The sequence below is a fragment of the Pelodiscus sinensis genome, chromosome 3 (assembly GCF_049634645.1).
Source record: "Pelodiscus sinensis isolate JC-2024 chromosome 3, ASM4963464v1, whole genome shotgun sequence".
Lineage (NCBI taxonomy): Eukaryota > Metazoa > Chordata > Testudines > Trionychidae > Pelodiscus > Pelodiscus sinensis.
The window spans coordinates 9,594,067-9,609,828 of NC_134713.1; the positions used below are offsets into that span (position 1 = coordinate 9,594,067).

The following is a 15,762-nucleotide window of genomic DNA, read 5'->3' on the forward strand; positions in this document are numbered from 1 at the left end:
TATCAGATATGCCGGAGTACCGGAAGGGGGGCTATGAGGAGTCTGTGGTGGGGGTGGAAGTCGTCGGGGAACTGCGCAGCGTGGGAGAGGGTGGCTCTGTGGGACCACCCCAGCAGCACCCCAGCTGCTCTGCCTTCGGCTTCCCCAAGTCAACCGCTACTGACCGGTGGCGGACTTGGGGAAGCCAGGGGCAGAGCAGCTCCAATTGTCCGGCTGGCCAGAGCACTTCCGGGTTCCAGTTGGTGCCGGACTATCAGGAGTGCCAGACCACTGGATGCCGGACAATTGTAGTTTTACTGTAGATAGATCACAAAGTATCTAATTCACGAATCTTGAAAAAGTAACTGCAAATGGGGCGTCATTGTTCTATAGAGTATTTCTAGTGTGGTCCCTTGGGAATTGGTTCTTATCCCAATGCTTTTATATTCCTTTATCTATGATCAGGCAGAAAAAAATATGGCTTGCAAAGTTTGCACAATGCAAAAATTGGTGGAATGTTAAATAATAAGAACACTTATTGCTCCATTTTTTCCTGGTTTCTGGCCATTTCTCTGACTTGTCCAGATCATTATGAATCCTGTCCTCCAAAGCACTTGCAACCCCTCCCAGTTTGGTATTATCCACAATTTTTTTAAGTGTACTCTCTAAGCCATTATCTAAACCTTTGATGAAGATACTGAATAAAACTGGTCCCAGAAAGGATCCCTGAAGAACCCCACTTGTTATGCACTTCCAGCATCATTGTGAACTATTGATAACTACTCTCTGGGAAAGGTTGGCTAACCAGCTATTCCCCCGTCTTATAATAGCCCCATCTAGATTGTATTTCCCTAGTTTGCTAATGAGCAAGATCTTGTGAGACTGTATCAAATGCCTTACTAAAGTCTAGATAAGCCACATCTAACACTTTCCCCTTATGCAAAAGGATTGTTATCCTATCAAAGAAAGCTATCTGAATGGTTTGACATGATTTATTCTTTACAATTCCATGCTGACTATTACTTACCAGCCTTATTTACTCCAGATGTCATAGATCTTTCATGATGACATTGCTCAGAAGAAGCTGGACCACATCATTACAGATTATAGGCATTTCTTTGCCTCCTGTAGAACATAATGTAGTGTGGAATGAGTGGTAAATATAGATCATCATCAAGTGGTCTTCTGTATGACATTGGTGCTCCAAAAAACAAGTAAGCCCTCTGGGATGATGACAAAGTTTGACATCAACACACACTGCATGCCAGGTTTTGCCAGCAGGTTTTATATTGACATCAGCAGCAGATTATTGGCGCTAGCTAATCTGTCAGATAACATGGAGATGGCCTGTTTCCTGTTCACTTCTATCTTCAACCAATCCACTGAGTAGACATTTGGCTATAGACAATTGGAGGAGGCCTTCCAAATAACTAAATTGAATGCCACATGGTAATAAGCACATTCATAATGAGTGAAGTGAAAATTAAGCACCCTGGCACTCATGCAATCACAAGGCACATTATCACCAAGTGGCAGCTGATGTCAAATTTTGCTTAGGCAGGGGTGACTTGGAGAAAACATCCCACGCCAGCCTCAATCTCAGAGGTCAAGAAGCCGTGACGACAAACAACATCTTGAACAACAGGCAAGGCCATCCGAGTAAATGGGATGATGACATTCTCTCACACTGGGAGGAACATTACCATCGTGTCCTGAGCTACCCTCCAGCTGCTGCATGTTCAGATCTGCATGAGCTGGCAGGCACTGAAGTTCTGGATGCAGACATTTGTACTGATACCCCACCACTGGATGAAGAGGAGTGTGTTATCTGTAAACCGAAAAAAGCGATAATTGTATCCCATCAGTGCTGCTAAAATGTTCTCTTGATCCTGGGGCAGAGTCGCTTCTGGGCATCGTTCATCTGATGTAAAGACCTGGAATGTTGCAAACTACGTGGAAGCACAGTATTCTGATTTCACTCTATAAGGGCCAGAGGCCACCCAGGGCATATAAGAGCTACAGGCCAATTATCCAGGATTCCGTTCCAGGGACAGCGTTTGTGCACGTTTTGTTGGCATGCCTAGAGTCTCTGCTGCATTGGAAGAATCATCCCCAACAGCCAGGCTTTACAAGGAACAGGTCCACATGAGATGCCATTTTTGCCCTTCGCTTGTCATCAAAGATACCTCACGAGTTCAGAAAGCCCCTGAATGCAGTGTATGTTGGTCTGAAGACAGCATTCAATTCAGTAGACGGTGTCACATTGTGGAAGGCCTTAAAGGACATAGAAGTCCCTACCATGCAGCTGGACCACATCATTACAGACAATACGCATTCCTTTACCTCCTATAAAGCATAACGTGGTATGGAATGTGCAGCAAACACAGATCACAATGACCCATGTAATGAAACCACCACTGTGTTTGTCTGGGGAACCAGATGTCAGGGCTTTTTAATTCAGTAGCCTGTGTTGTGCAGGTTTATGTTCTGGCCCCATGCATGCTTGATGGACAATGGATATCATCCAGCAGCATTCTGTTAGGTCCATAAGCAATGAGATAGGTAATCTCTCTCACACAGGCCTTGACTATAGTGATGACATTGGTCTTTTAGTACTGAGTCCTAACAGGTTTCATTAGGTTCTGAGGAGTCAGCTAAGATTGGGTTCCATGTTTCACAGTCAAAGTCTGCTTCTGTCCTTGTGTCTGTCTGCCAGTCCATTTTTTTTCAAGAACTCCCTAAACAGTAAGACCTAGGTATGCAAATTTGGCATGCAGCTTCCTCTTATCCTAACTTAAAGCAAGGTCTGGATTTAGGTGTGACAGGAAAATGGGATGTGCCTGGACTTTGATAGTTTTCCATAGCATGGAAAGGGAATGGATTTGACAACCAAGTTCAGGATATGTTCAAGCTGTATCCTTCTTATATGCTAGAAGCACGATGGCCAGGAAATGCCTTTGCAAAGCCTTTTCTTGTGTGATATCTAGCAAAACTTTCGCAAACCCGAGTGCTCTGAATAATTCAGATGAACATTTAAGATGGAGCTGAGCTGAACTAACATGTCCAAGAAATTGGGATTTAGATCTAGATGCAAAATTTTGTACAACATGGATCTGAATGCTTCTCAGAATCCTGGATCTGAATATGGACTGGAGTTTTGCAGTTGGTACCCACCGATCAGCCAAACCATTGATTACCCACCCAAAAGAGAATTTGAATTTCAGATCTTTTTAGGTTCTCTCACAGACATGTGCCTAAGGCACTATGTAGGAACTCATGAGATCTGAGTTCAGCTCTTGGTATTGTTACAGACTTAGAACGTAAGCATGGGCAAACTACTTCCTTTCTCTAAGCCTCTGTTCTCCAACTGTATAATGGGTGTATGATACTTCCATTCCTTCACTTGCATGTTTTTTGTTTCATCTATCTAGACTGTCAGCTCTTTAAGGCAAATATTGTCTCTTAGTGCATGTGTGTGCCTAGCACAATGGAGCCTCATTCTTAGTTGGGGCATCCTCTGGGTACTACTACAATACAAGTACATAATATAGTAGTGCTGGTTTCTGTCACATAGGGTATGTCTACACTGCCACCCTAGTTCGAACTAGGGTGGCTAATGTAGGCATTCAAAGTTGCAAATGAAGCCCGGGATTTAAATATCCCGGGCTTCATTTTTATCTTGCCAGGCACCGCCATTTTTAAATCCCCGTTAGTGCGGACTCCGTGCCCATGGCTACACGAGGCATTGAGTAGGTAGTTCAAATTAGGCTCTCTAATTTGAACTACCAGAATACCTCATTCCGCGTGTAGCCATGGGCACGGAGTCCGCACTAACGGGGATTTAAAAATGGCGGTGCCCGGCAAGATGCAAATGAAGCCCGGGATATTTAAATCCCGGGCTTCATTTGCAACTTTGAATGCCTACATTAGCCACCCTAGTTCGAACTAGGGGGCTAGTGTAGACATACCCATGACTGTCTTCATACACAGAAATTATTTTCTAGCATCAGACAACAGGTTAAATCAACATAGATTTTATTGCCATGAAATGTTCAATTGGATGTGGTTGTTATCCTCAGAAACTCATGTAAAACAGACCTGTCGTATAGGAAATAGAAATACAAAGTATTATGTTTTTTTAACACTGAATTATAAATTAAATTAAATTAAATTGAAGGAGAAAATCAAAACCTAATCCCAAATCAATAAATAGAACATTGCTTGTTTGTGACCAAGTGCACAGTCACATTTAATACAATCACAACAGCTGCTGTACAGAATGGAATTCTTCGTACACACTAAATCAAATTTTGAAAAAAACAATACCAATAAAAATGGTCGATTATTTCAAAATGACTTTCACTCTGCAAAGGAAATGAAATCATATTCTTCTCCCTCCCAATCAGCTATATGTTGAGTCTTGTAGATTCTGTAATGGAGGCAGAGGAGAGGAGATGGTTATAATTACAGTCCTAAATAATTATTGTCATTGATTTTCCTTTGTGTAGCAAGGTTGTATCATCTATTAATACTGTTTTTTCTCTTCCTTTAAAGTAAATAATTAGAGCAGGAGAGTTGCCTCTCTGAAGGATAAAAGAAAGTCAGATTTTCTTGGAATTAATCACCAGACAATTTGGATTGCTGATTTATAAGACCAAAAAAAAAAAAAAAAAAGTCTAATATGATGAGAAAAAGCTTTCAGAGATAACAAACTCCCAGGAAATAAAAATGCCATTTCATTAATTACACGGTAGCTGTGTCAGGGAGTCAATTTCAAAAGGAAGAGATGATCTGGGGCAATATTTACACAAAGGTTGACAATTTGAGAGGACTATTGTGTTTGAGTGTCATATCTTTCAGTAAAAATTGGATGAGAAACTTCAAAGAATGGTTGTCTTGTTGGGTTTGGAGATCTGACAAGCTTTTCTCAATGGATATTTGGAGTTCACCTACGGTGGGGGCAAGTTAGGGGCCGAATTCATCTGTGGTGTCACTCTATCAAAATGATGGAGTGACACTAGCAAGGAGTTTAGACACAAAAGCTGCAGAAATCTGCTTGCCAGTGTTTCAGCATCAAGAACAAGTCTCTCTGAGGTCTTCACACTTTAGTTGGTAGAGATATGACTAATCTTCTTCTGGGCTCACTCACCACCATAGGAATTCCATTAAAACTCTCCCTACTTGCGGTGTAAAGGGCATATGTTATTCTCTCCTTAATATGCATCTGTGGCTTTTAATAACATTATGAAGTGCTACATGTGAACACGGTGGTCTAATATTTAGCACAGGGGCTCGAGGTGTGGATGAGAGGATTTTACTCTCAGTTCTGTCACTGATTTACTGTCTGACCTTGGGCAAATGACTTGGGGTGAGTGTTGGCTCTCCTTACTCCGAGTGAATTAAGGTCATCACTATTAGTCAATGGGACTACTCACAGAATAAGCGTCTACTGAATCAAAGTAAGAGTAGCTCTATCTGGTCCTTCATCTCTGTCAAAGGAAGAATTAAACTAATTTATTTACCATTTCTTGGGTTTTCTGAGGGTGACTTTACAAAGCTTTGCAGAGTGTGTTGGAAGGAAGATGCCATGTAAGTGCAAAGATTCTTAATAGTGTTGCCACTGAGAGCAGATGCTAACAGAGCGGCTGTAATGTCAGAGGCTAGGCTATCTAGAGACCTGATTCAAACATTCACGCAAAACTTGAGCCACAAATCTGTTTTGGGGGTTAAAAAAATGTTGGGGTTTTTTTGTCTTAGATTTCAGCCATGAGAAAGATATTTCTCACCTGGGTAGAGCAAGGAATTCCTGAATATCTCATGCGAGAGCTTGTTCTAGCCTTAATTTTAATCAGAAAGGCACACATGGATTTGAGTATAGTTTAGATTAACACTCCACATACTCGATTCTTCTTTAAATCAAACTTTGGGCCATTGCCCATCATTCAGGCTGATCTCATTTATGAATGGATTGTCATGCTTTTCTCTAGTGGCAAGCCTGAAACAAGCAGTAACCCTCAAAAAGCTAAAATGACCTAAGCAAGTTTGAAACTAGTTTCAGTGCATTTGCATTGGTGTAAGTAGCTTGATTTTAAATCGGTTCAGTTACTTTGGTGCAACTTTTCTATCCAGACAAGGCCTGAAAGAAAGGAAAAGAAGGAGAAAGGTTTGTTTGCATGTGCACATTCACATGTATAGGTGGGGTGAATAAGAATTTAGCCTGGGATTTTCAAAGAATTTAAAGGAATGAGTTGCTCAAATCCCATTGAAATTGAAGGTATTTTCACACCTAGTTCTCTTAATTTCTTTGAAAAGTCCAGCCATTTAAACAGCACTTAAAATATTTTCCCCCTGAAAAGTAAATAAACAAATTCATTGGAAAGACTGAGAACAAATAAATATGCACAGAGAATGCATGAGCTTCAATTGGGTTCCCAAAAAATGGTTTGAAGTATTTTGCATTCAGAAGGTATGAGGGGATCAAAGAAGAGAAAGAGGAGCATGAGCTATAAGAATCAGTGTGAAAAACTATCAATGAAAAGAATCTCTTGAGTTGCACATGTTTTGGGTCAGGCCTTAAAAGATTCCTTTCTAAGAATTGCTCGCAGACAACAGAACATAATTGTTTAATAAGTTGCACATAATTTCTATTAATGTTACATGAGTAGAAGTGTAATGTAAGATGCAAATAATATGGTCCATTGACAGTCAGTGATTGTGTTCCAACAGAAAACGTAAGTATTTTAAAAAGGTAAATATTATAGAGGCATTGGAATATATATCAAATACCATATTACTATCAATAGGGTTATGTAAGTATTATTTCTGGGCTTAAATATTTGGTCAATATTCTAACTGAATGCAGTATCTGGGCAGAATTCATGACCACAGATACTTGGATGTCTTTTTACTACGTATTTCAGATTTTGAAATGTGAACGGAAAACAATGGGGGGAAAATTGAGAAGGTGTTAGTAGAGGGTCCCCTCCCATTTCATAGAACAAGCTACACGGCTTATGGAAAAATATTGGTTTATTCAAGTTTTTCAGAGCTAGGGAATGTGCCTTTTTTATTTTTCAACTGAATTTCCTTATATTTTCATAAAGAGATCGATATTTTTAAAAAGAAATTGACATCAGTGGGTTACTGTCCTCTTAAAAAATCTGGGCCAAATCCTGAGAAATACTGAGTGCCTGTAACTGCCAACAGTTTGGGGGAGTCAGGCTGAACACACAGTATAGCTTTTTTTGTTTAATTAGGCTATATCTACAGAGTAGTGTTGTTTTGGAATAACTGATGTTATTCCGAAATAGCATAGTGTTACACTACAAGCAAGGCTACACTACAAGCCTTTATTCTGAAATAATATCAAGCTGGAGGACTTCTTACTCCGACTCACGGTAACCCTCATTTCACGAGGAGTAAGGGAATCAAAGGAAGAATTCTCTTCCTTCGACTTTCTGCTGTGTAGACAGTGCCAAAAGCTGAATTAAGCTATTTCGACTTCAGCTACACAATTGACTTAGCAGAAGTTGCGTATTTTAATTTGACTTTAGCCCTGCTGTGTAGACATGCACTTAGTTATTTTTTGTATTTCTCTCAGCTTGGGAATGAAAATTGATGCATGAATTTCTGGTTTGCTTATAGTCAGTGCCTAATGTATTTCATTTTCTCATGCTCTAGCAGAATCCTGCAATGTCTGAATTGCAAATGCTGCATGAAAACATTTGTCTTTCACAATTGCTTCCACAAATATGACTCAGTAATGACTCTTTTACAGTTGGTAGGTTCTTTGAAACTCAATCAGTCTCAATAAAAGTAGTCAAAAAGGCCTAGAATCCTCCTCCCAATGAAATGAATGATATATCTCCCAGTGGTTTAAATAGGAAAAGATAGGGCCACAATTGGCTTCTTCCTCCAATACTTCAACTCTTTCTGAAGGCAATATTTTGTAATTCAAGTTTGGTTGATCTACCTGTTCGCAGCCACACTTTGAAACAATATTTTTTCTTACCCAACAGAGACATGCTGGAATCCTTAAAAAAAGAAGTGGTGAGCTAATGAAATTCCATTGGCATGAATTGGCGGAATGGCATTAACCCAAGGCAAAAGCAGAATCAGATTGGAGGCACTTTGGGTGCATCTGCACGGCACCCTTAGCTCAAAGTAAGCTACACAATTTGGGCTATGCAAATTGCATTGCTTATTTTGATTTTTTTTTTTTTTTGCTGTATACACAGCACTTATTTTAAAATAAATCGCTATTCTGAAATGTCCCTTACTCCTCATGGAATGAGGTTTACAGGGACATTGGAATAGCGAGCCCATTATATTTTGAAATAACAGGCGTGCTCAAAAGACAAATAATAGCTATTTCGGTATCCCGTAATAGTGCTGCAGTGTAGATGTAGCCTTTTAGCATGAAGTGAGTTGAACACAGAGGATCCTATGACTGTCTCCATTTTGGATGATGAGTGTGGCAGGTGGTAAAGTGATGCTTTTGAAACACGTCAGCAAGACCTTTAAAGCTCTGATTGCTGAGGACATAACCAATCTATCCCTAGACATAATTTGTTCGAAATGGGATTTTTTATTTGTTTTTAGAACCTTGGAGTGGGCATTTTGGAACCTCCCAAGTCCCAGCTGCATTGCTAAAGACAATCAAGCTGCAGACACAAGCCACCGAAGAAAAGAAAAACATTGTAAAATCAAAGCAAAACAAAAGATCTCTCCAACCACCTGCATCGATCTATTTGAACACAGACACAGAGATGGTGGCTTTCAGTTTTGAAATGTATCTGCCAATACTAGGGTCCAATAAGGAATAAGGGATAGAAGCCTTTCATTCAATCTGACCGCCAATGGTTGGAGTTACTGGGGCTTTCACTGGAACGATCAAAGCTCTTGCATTTTAGAGGGTGATGGCCTTCACATGAGAAGCATCAGGGCTGCTTTTTGAATGATCAGGACAGTTACCTGGCTTGCTTTGGCATAATGCCAATGCAGATGTATCATAAATTCCCACACAGGGCTGTACAGCCCAATTATTGAGTGGTTCATTATTCCCAGGACATAAAGGTTCATCTTCTTCTCAAGTTTCCATACTGTCTCCTGATGGCCGTCTGATTGGGCCAGCTTGGTGGGACAAAGGAGGCACTCTTTCCATTTTATCCATTGCATGGGTAAAGTTATTGTGACCCAGAGGCATAGAGATGACTAGCCTTTTCGCTCATGCTGTAGAGGCACATGGCTTTAGTTCTGAAGGGCCCAGGTTCAATCCCACCTGCTGATGACCCAGGTTCATCGGTTTTACATTATGATGACAAATCTGTGTATCCCATGACACTGGTGCGTTCCCATCCCTACCTATGCTGCTGGATAAGAAAGTGCTTCAGGTTAGCCCCTGAGAAATCAGACATGCCATCTTATCTGAGTCTGGAAGTGCTTATAAAAAACCGTGTTAGTGTATCATTGGGAACGATCAAACACTACGTGCACAAAAAAATTGTTTAGCGCAACAGAAATAAAAAAGTGACAATTTCATCACACAATTACTGTACACTGCTTTTTCTCAGGGTGTTTTTTTTTTCTTATCTTTTCCTTTTTTCACCTTCCCCCACCTTTTTTTTTTGTTTTGTTTTGTTTTTTTGGTCCACTGGAGATAAATCACCCGCAACGATATATATTTATATATATATTTAAAAAAAGAAAAAAAATATCAGCAGCAAGACTCTCTGGAAATAGATTCTGTTTGATGTAGCTAGTCTGTCTTTTCTGTTTTGCCCTCTTTCACAGCAGCCTCTGAAGTTTTCCGCAGGGGGGCTTTTTCCGAGTTGGCGTGTCCTTGGCCGGATTCTGCTGCTCCTCCGTTTTTGTGCGACGTGTGTTTTTCCAAGTAGTTCAGCATTTCACTGAGAACAGTTTGGAAAGTGCTGAGGGCAGCACATATTGCAGGCGTTCCAAAGCCGTGAGTGATCAAACTATAAATAGGAGAGAGACAGGGAGACAGGAAGGAAAGAAACATTGAAGAGTTTACTGTACATTGATTATCTTACAGTGAAATTCAAGACTTTTCTTCTAAAATATTTATTGCCTTTGGGGGAAAGAAATAAAAGAAAACCAGACTAGATGCAACTTCAAAGGGGTTTTTTTTTGCAATAGGAAGATCAAGTTTGAAACACCTTCAGCCAGCTTCTCAGCTGACGTAGCATTATTGGCTTCAATGGGGCTATGGCGATTCACACTAGCTGGAATTGCTGAGTTTGAATCACCGTAAGGTTAAAAACATCTTCTTGTGGCATATTAAATACATTTGATATAGTTTGCTGAGTCTTCCAGATGAGCCCATTAAAAACCAAGGACCTGACTGCTATGCACAGACATTATAAATGCTAAGTAGTTTTAGACAAGATGGTTTGTCCTAGTGTTATTGTAATCATGACAGACTTCAGTAGTCAGGAGCAAACTCTGGACCTGTGAAGCTTAGTCTGTGAGCTTCTACTGTACTATGTGAGATGACAGCCAGCTATCTCTTAGCTAAGGCTGTAGCAGACTCATTAATCTCTAGATGGCTTAGGCACCACCAGAGGGGGACAGTGTAGGCAAATCTAATTATTTTCTTTCTGTAGGGAAAGACAGTGACTTCATTTGTGTTTTGAAAGTGCCTGGCACATTGAACAAAAGCTTATTATTTACTCAAGTATTGCTATCCAATATGATATTAACTGTTTTTCTTCAAGTCCGTGCTTCTGGAATCATGTGATTACAAAGGATCTCAATTTACATTCTTACATAAATTTCAAGCCCTCAGGCCTTATGTAAGAATGTACATTGGAGAAAAGTTCTAAAGTTCCAAAGTGGAGAAAAGTGGAGAAAAGTTCTAAAATACAAATCGTAAAGGCTACAACACCCAATGGTAAATAAAAGGAATCGCAAATGTCAGGTGTGTGGGGAGGTTAATCTCACTATTTTAAGCCACTCTCCTGATTTTTTAGGGCCTGATTCATGATTTTGCAATGGCCAGGATTGTGCACATGGGAATACAGAAGAAACATTTGTTAGCTTATAGTCAAGTGAAAGCTATGAATCTTCTTAGGTGGTTGCCACTAGGTGCTGTCATTTTGTTTGTTTTCTACGTAAGTACAGTAAAGCCAAAGGTCCAGGCATATGTAAGAATGTGCAGCTGTGAAAAGGACTGAATGCCCTGTCACTGTTTTTAAATATTCTGGTCATCGAGCGAGGGAATAGAAACAATACCACATGACTAAGATGGCTTGTTACATCATGAAGGGCAAGGAGGGAATACTCTACTGAAAACTCCTATTGAAAAGCTCACCACAGGTGGGCAGATCTCAAATATCGAACAGAACAGTAAAACCATGCAAGTGTTGGGGAAATGGTCTACGTTTGGCATCAAACCAGTCAACATCATGACTAGAGCTGACTGGAAAACGTATTTTTCTGTGGAAAGAAATCACATTTTCTATGGAAAGTCAAAAAGCCAAATATTTTGATTCTGAAGTGTTGCCCCAAGGCCTCACAGGGACTGTAGCTGAGGTGCCTCAGGCTCCCATTCTTCTCTGTAGCCTGGGCCCCCTCCTAGGACGGCATCTCCCGCTGTGCACCCCAAGCACACGACTCCCATTGTACACTGCCTCCTTTTCTCGAAAAGAAACCATTTGGAAGACAATGTTCTGAGCAGCCCCACTGTGTGTAATTTATCACCCCCCTTTTTACTAAGGAGGCACAGTGAGTTTGAGTGAAAAATGTCCTTGATTCTTTATCATAGTAGTTCACCTCCCCCCCCCCCATTTTTGTAACCCTGAGCAAATGCTGGGAAGCTTGAATAATTTCCCTTTGCCAATAACACTAAAGTTTATTCCAGTCAGAGGAGAAAGGATGGCTTGTTTAAAGCACAGGCCTGGGAGACTGAAGGCTTCAGGCAAAGTATTTAACTGCAGGTCCATAGCATCCACATTTCGGTACCTACATAAAAGAGGCCTGGAGATGCTGAGCTCCTAGGGAAGACAGTATAACCTAGGGGGGGTGTTCAACACTGGATCAAGTCATTTTTATGAAGATGCCTAAATATGACTTGAGCAGCCTCCGATTAAGCAGTTCAGTTTGGAAATCTTGGACTTGGATATTTTCAAGTCTGCTCCCCTCCTCCATGTGTGACCTCTAAGCAAGTCCCTTCACTTTCCAGAATGGGGGGAATAATACATCACAGGAATATTGCAAGGCTAGATGAACTGGTTTGTATACCATGCATTGGGATCTTCCCATGAAAGAAGTTATATAGGGCCATTATTGCTTTACTGCAGCGGTTTTCAAACTTTTTTTTCTCATGAGCCAGTTGAAGGAAACTAGAGTGTGGGCTCCAAGGTGGGGCTGAGGATTAAAGTTTTGGGGGTGAAGAAGGGGGCTCCAGCTTTGAGGGAGTCAGGGTTGGAGCAAGAAGAACTTACCTTGAGTGGCTCCCAGTCAGCAGTGCAGCAGGGGTGCTAAGGCAGCTTCCTGCCTCTCCTGGCACCGCAGACCATGCTGCCCCCAGAAGCTGCCAGCAGCAGGTTCCCAGCCAAAGGGAGTGTGGAGCTAGTGCTCAGGGCAGGGGCAGTGTGCAGAGCCCTGTGTGCTCTCTGCTCCACACCTAGAAGCTGGGCCTATAGCGGGCCACTTCGGGGGTGCAACACAGTCTGCAGTGCCAGGACAGGCAGGTAGCTGCCTTAGCACCCCTGCTGGTCACCTGATCCCCTGCAGCAATGAGACCCAGTGCCTGGCACTCCACCACCCAGTCCTGAGTTGCGACCCGTCGTCTGAAAACCACTGGTCTAGCACACCCAGCATTTATTCCTGCCTACAGGCATTCTAGTGTTATGATGCAATTATGGCTGCTCATGTTTTAATGATGTCCTGGCTTAAAATGAAAACATCCCCATGTGCCTGGGGGCTTGGACTCTAGTTTAGCAGCTACCTCGAGCCCTCCTGCTCACCCCAGGAGGCTGGAACGTCACCGCACTGCAAAAGTAACATACTCATTCTCCACGGGTGGTGCCATCTGCACCGATTTTTAATAGCCTAATTAAAAAAAAAGCAAAAACAAAACCAGGCACCCACTGCCCACGCTTCTGGGAACATGAAAGTCTCTAAAAAACACCCACAAGTGTCCAAAATTCACAGCACGCTACAGGTGGCTGGCAACAACCAAAGACAACTCTGAGATGAGATCTCAGGAAATGAAGAGAACTAAAACAGATCCTGATTTCGTTCTTCATACCAATTGGCACCTTACCCCACCAGTGTTCCTGTTCACGTCAAGAATCCATTTGTTTTTCATTTGCAGGCTGCCTGTACGAGCTAAGGGCTTGATTCAGCTCCCTTTCCTCAGGTAGAGTGGGTATTAAGAAGCCTATGGGACCATTGGCAGTGTAAAATGCCACTGAGCATAAGTAAAGGTATCAGATGCTACAGGGATAGAAGGATTATAAACTAATCAAAGAGCCTGTGAGCTCCAAGACCACCACCAGTCAAGACTACCACCAGTCAGCAAACACACATTAAGAATATACCATCATAAAGGGATGTTTTTTTCCTCCCCATGCAGAGCAAAAGTGAATTCTGGTGACAGGGCTCTAGCATCTAGGGACCTCCACCAAAAACATCCTGCTCCAGTCCCACATTGCTCAAGTCTTGTGGTGAATTTCACTTATCACGAGTGTCCATATGGAGCAACCATCTCCAAGGCAGCCAAGACCCAAGCCATAAAATGTTTGTAACAGGATGGCCAATGCTTGGAATCTCACTTGAGAGCAAACAAAAAGCTAGTTCCCCCTCTCCACCATAGTATAGTGTCCACGAGCTTTTATGTTCAGCACTTGCTGAAGTTGCTGGGAGTTATGAAAGGGTAGTCTCAAGAAGAGCACTTTCTAGGGCAGCTGTCAGACTAGAGATTCTAAGGGGCTGGATATCCAGGGGGCAGTCTGGATCTGAAAGAAAAAGTAAAAAACTTCTGGCTAAGTGTGGGTGAAAAGCATTGTCCTGGGCACCGTTTGCTCCCTGACAATCCAGGTGCAAATAGAGGCCCTAAAGAACTCCTAGGCTGAAGACTGAAGACTGCTTTATCAAAGGGTGGGCTCAAACAGATCAACTGCTCTCCAGGTCTTCTTCCACCTGTGTATCAACATCACCTCTGACTCATGTGGCAGACAAACCAGAGGTGATAAACTCAATGAGCTTCAAACAATTCACCACCATCCACACCCCTCTTCAGGCAACCAGCACAGAAGAGGAAATGAGCTGTCAGAGTCTGATGAAAAAGAGAGTTTTGGTGCCATAAGCACATTGACGGCAGTGCAGTATCTCCAGTCCCAAGTGTTCAGAAACCACAAGTAAGGCCGCAGAATCACAAGAGTTGAAAAATGACAGGTTCTTTTCATTTGCCTTCTAGTTTTTGAACTTTAGGGGTCACATTCCTCAGCTTTCCTCCACAAACACAAGGGCTAGAGATTTATTCTCTCAAAACATTGAGAACTGAGATTCTAAGACTATGTCTAGACTACAGGGTTTTGTCAACAAAAGTGGACTTTTGTCAACAAACCTACACCTGCGTCTACACTACCGCCGAGTTCTGTCAACATAACATCGACAGAACTCGGCAGTTTTGTCCACAGCGGTAAACTTCATTTTACGAGGAATAATGCCTTTTGTCAACAGAGTTCTGTTGACAGAAGGCATTATTGCATCTACACTGTCCTTTGCGTCTACATTCTCATGTCGACAAAGTGGCTTGCTTTGTCGACAGAACTGGATGTCGTCTAGACGCTCTTTGTTGACAGAAGCTTTGTCGACAGTATCTGTCAACAAAGCCTCTGTCGACAAAAGCCTGTAGTCTAGACGTACCCTAATAGAATCACTTGACTCCTGGAATTGTGGCTTCCAGGAAATTGTGGCTTTCAGGAAATCACCAGACTCCCAATAAAATCATGAGAGCTGGCAACACTGAGATACAGTCTTCTCCACCCCAAATCATTCATTTCCAGTGTCCACGGAGAAGGTGACAAAATGACAGCTCCTTAAAGCTAGATGAATGAGACCTTGGGCAAGCACATGAAGAAAATCCTAGCCAAAGGAACTCTACTGTCCATTTCTGCCTGGACCAGTAGTATAGTTTATACCTGGTTATCTAGGCCAATGTCAACCAGTGGTACGAGTATCCTTAGGGGTACTCGCGAGAAGTCTGGGGGGTACGTCAGAACAACTGAAATTTGGAGAAAACTGAATTTTTGTGTTAAGTTTTACAGCTTTTTATTATTTTTGTACTTTTTACACCCCAAAATGTAATCACCTGGCTAGCTACTACTAAGTTGTTTAAACAAATGTTTTGCAATGGTAGAAAAAAATTGTGTGTGTCTGAAAACTGTAGGTACTGGGGGTACTTATTTTTTTTAGAAAAGGGGTACTTTATAAAAAAAAAAAAGGTTGAGGAACACTGATCAAGGCTACCAAAGACAGCTAATAAGAAAATAGAAAAGATCAGTGTGGACAGCCTTGGTCTTTCACCAGGTCACTGGCCAGGAGAACCAATGTAAATTCCATAGTATAACCAGGCCTAAAGCCATGCTGAAATTGGAAAGCTCTAGAGGGCGCTAGAGCTTTGTGACCACAAACATCTTAACGCACATGGCTTCTTCCAGTCCATGCACCTACAATGAAGGCAACCTTCAATAAGCAAGAGAAATGGAATCAAGATACCAGCTGCTAAACATGTGATAAAGGGGAAGTGGTATA

General features: G+C 41.8%; 1 protein-coding gene across 1 annotated transcript in view; it reads right to left on the minus strand.

The window, feature by feature from the left end:
- Positions 1 to 8,282: 8,282 nt before the first annotated feature.
- Positions 8,283 to 15,762, minus strand: part of TFAP2D (transcription factor AP-2 delta) — a 56,531-nt gene continuing 49,051 nt past the window's right edge. The window contains exon 8 of the mRNA XM_006137022.4: positions 8,283 to 9,956. Within this exon, the coding sequence (XP_006137084.1) occupies positions 9,737 to 9,956 (220 nt within the window). The 3' untranslated portion in view covers positions 8,283 to 9,736. The remainder of the gene's footprint in view (positions 9,957 to 15,762) is intronic.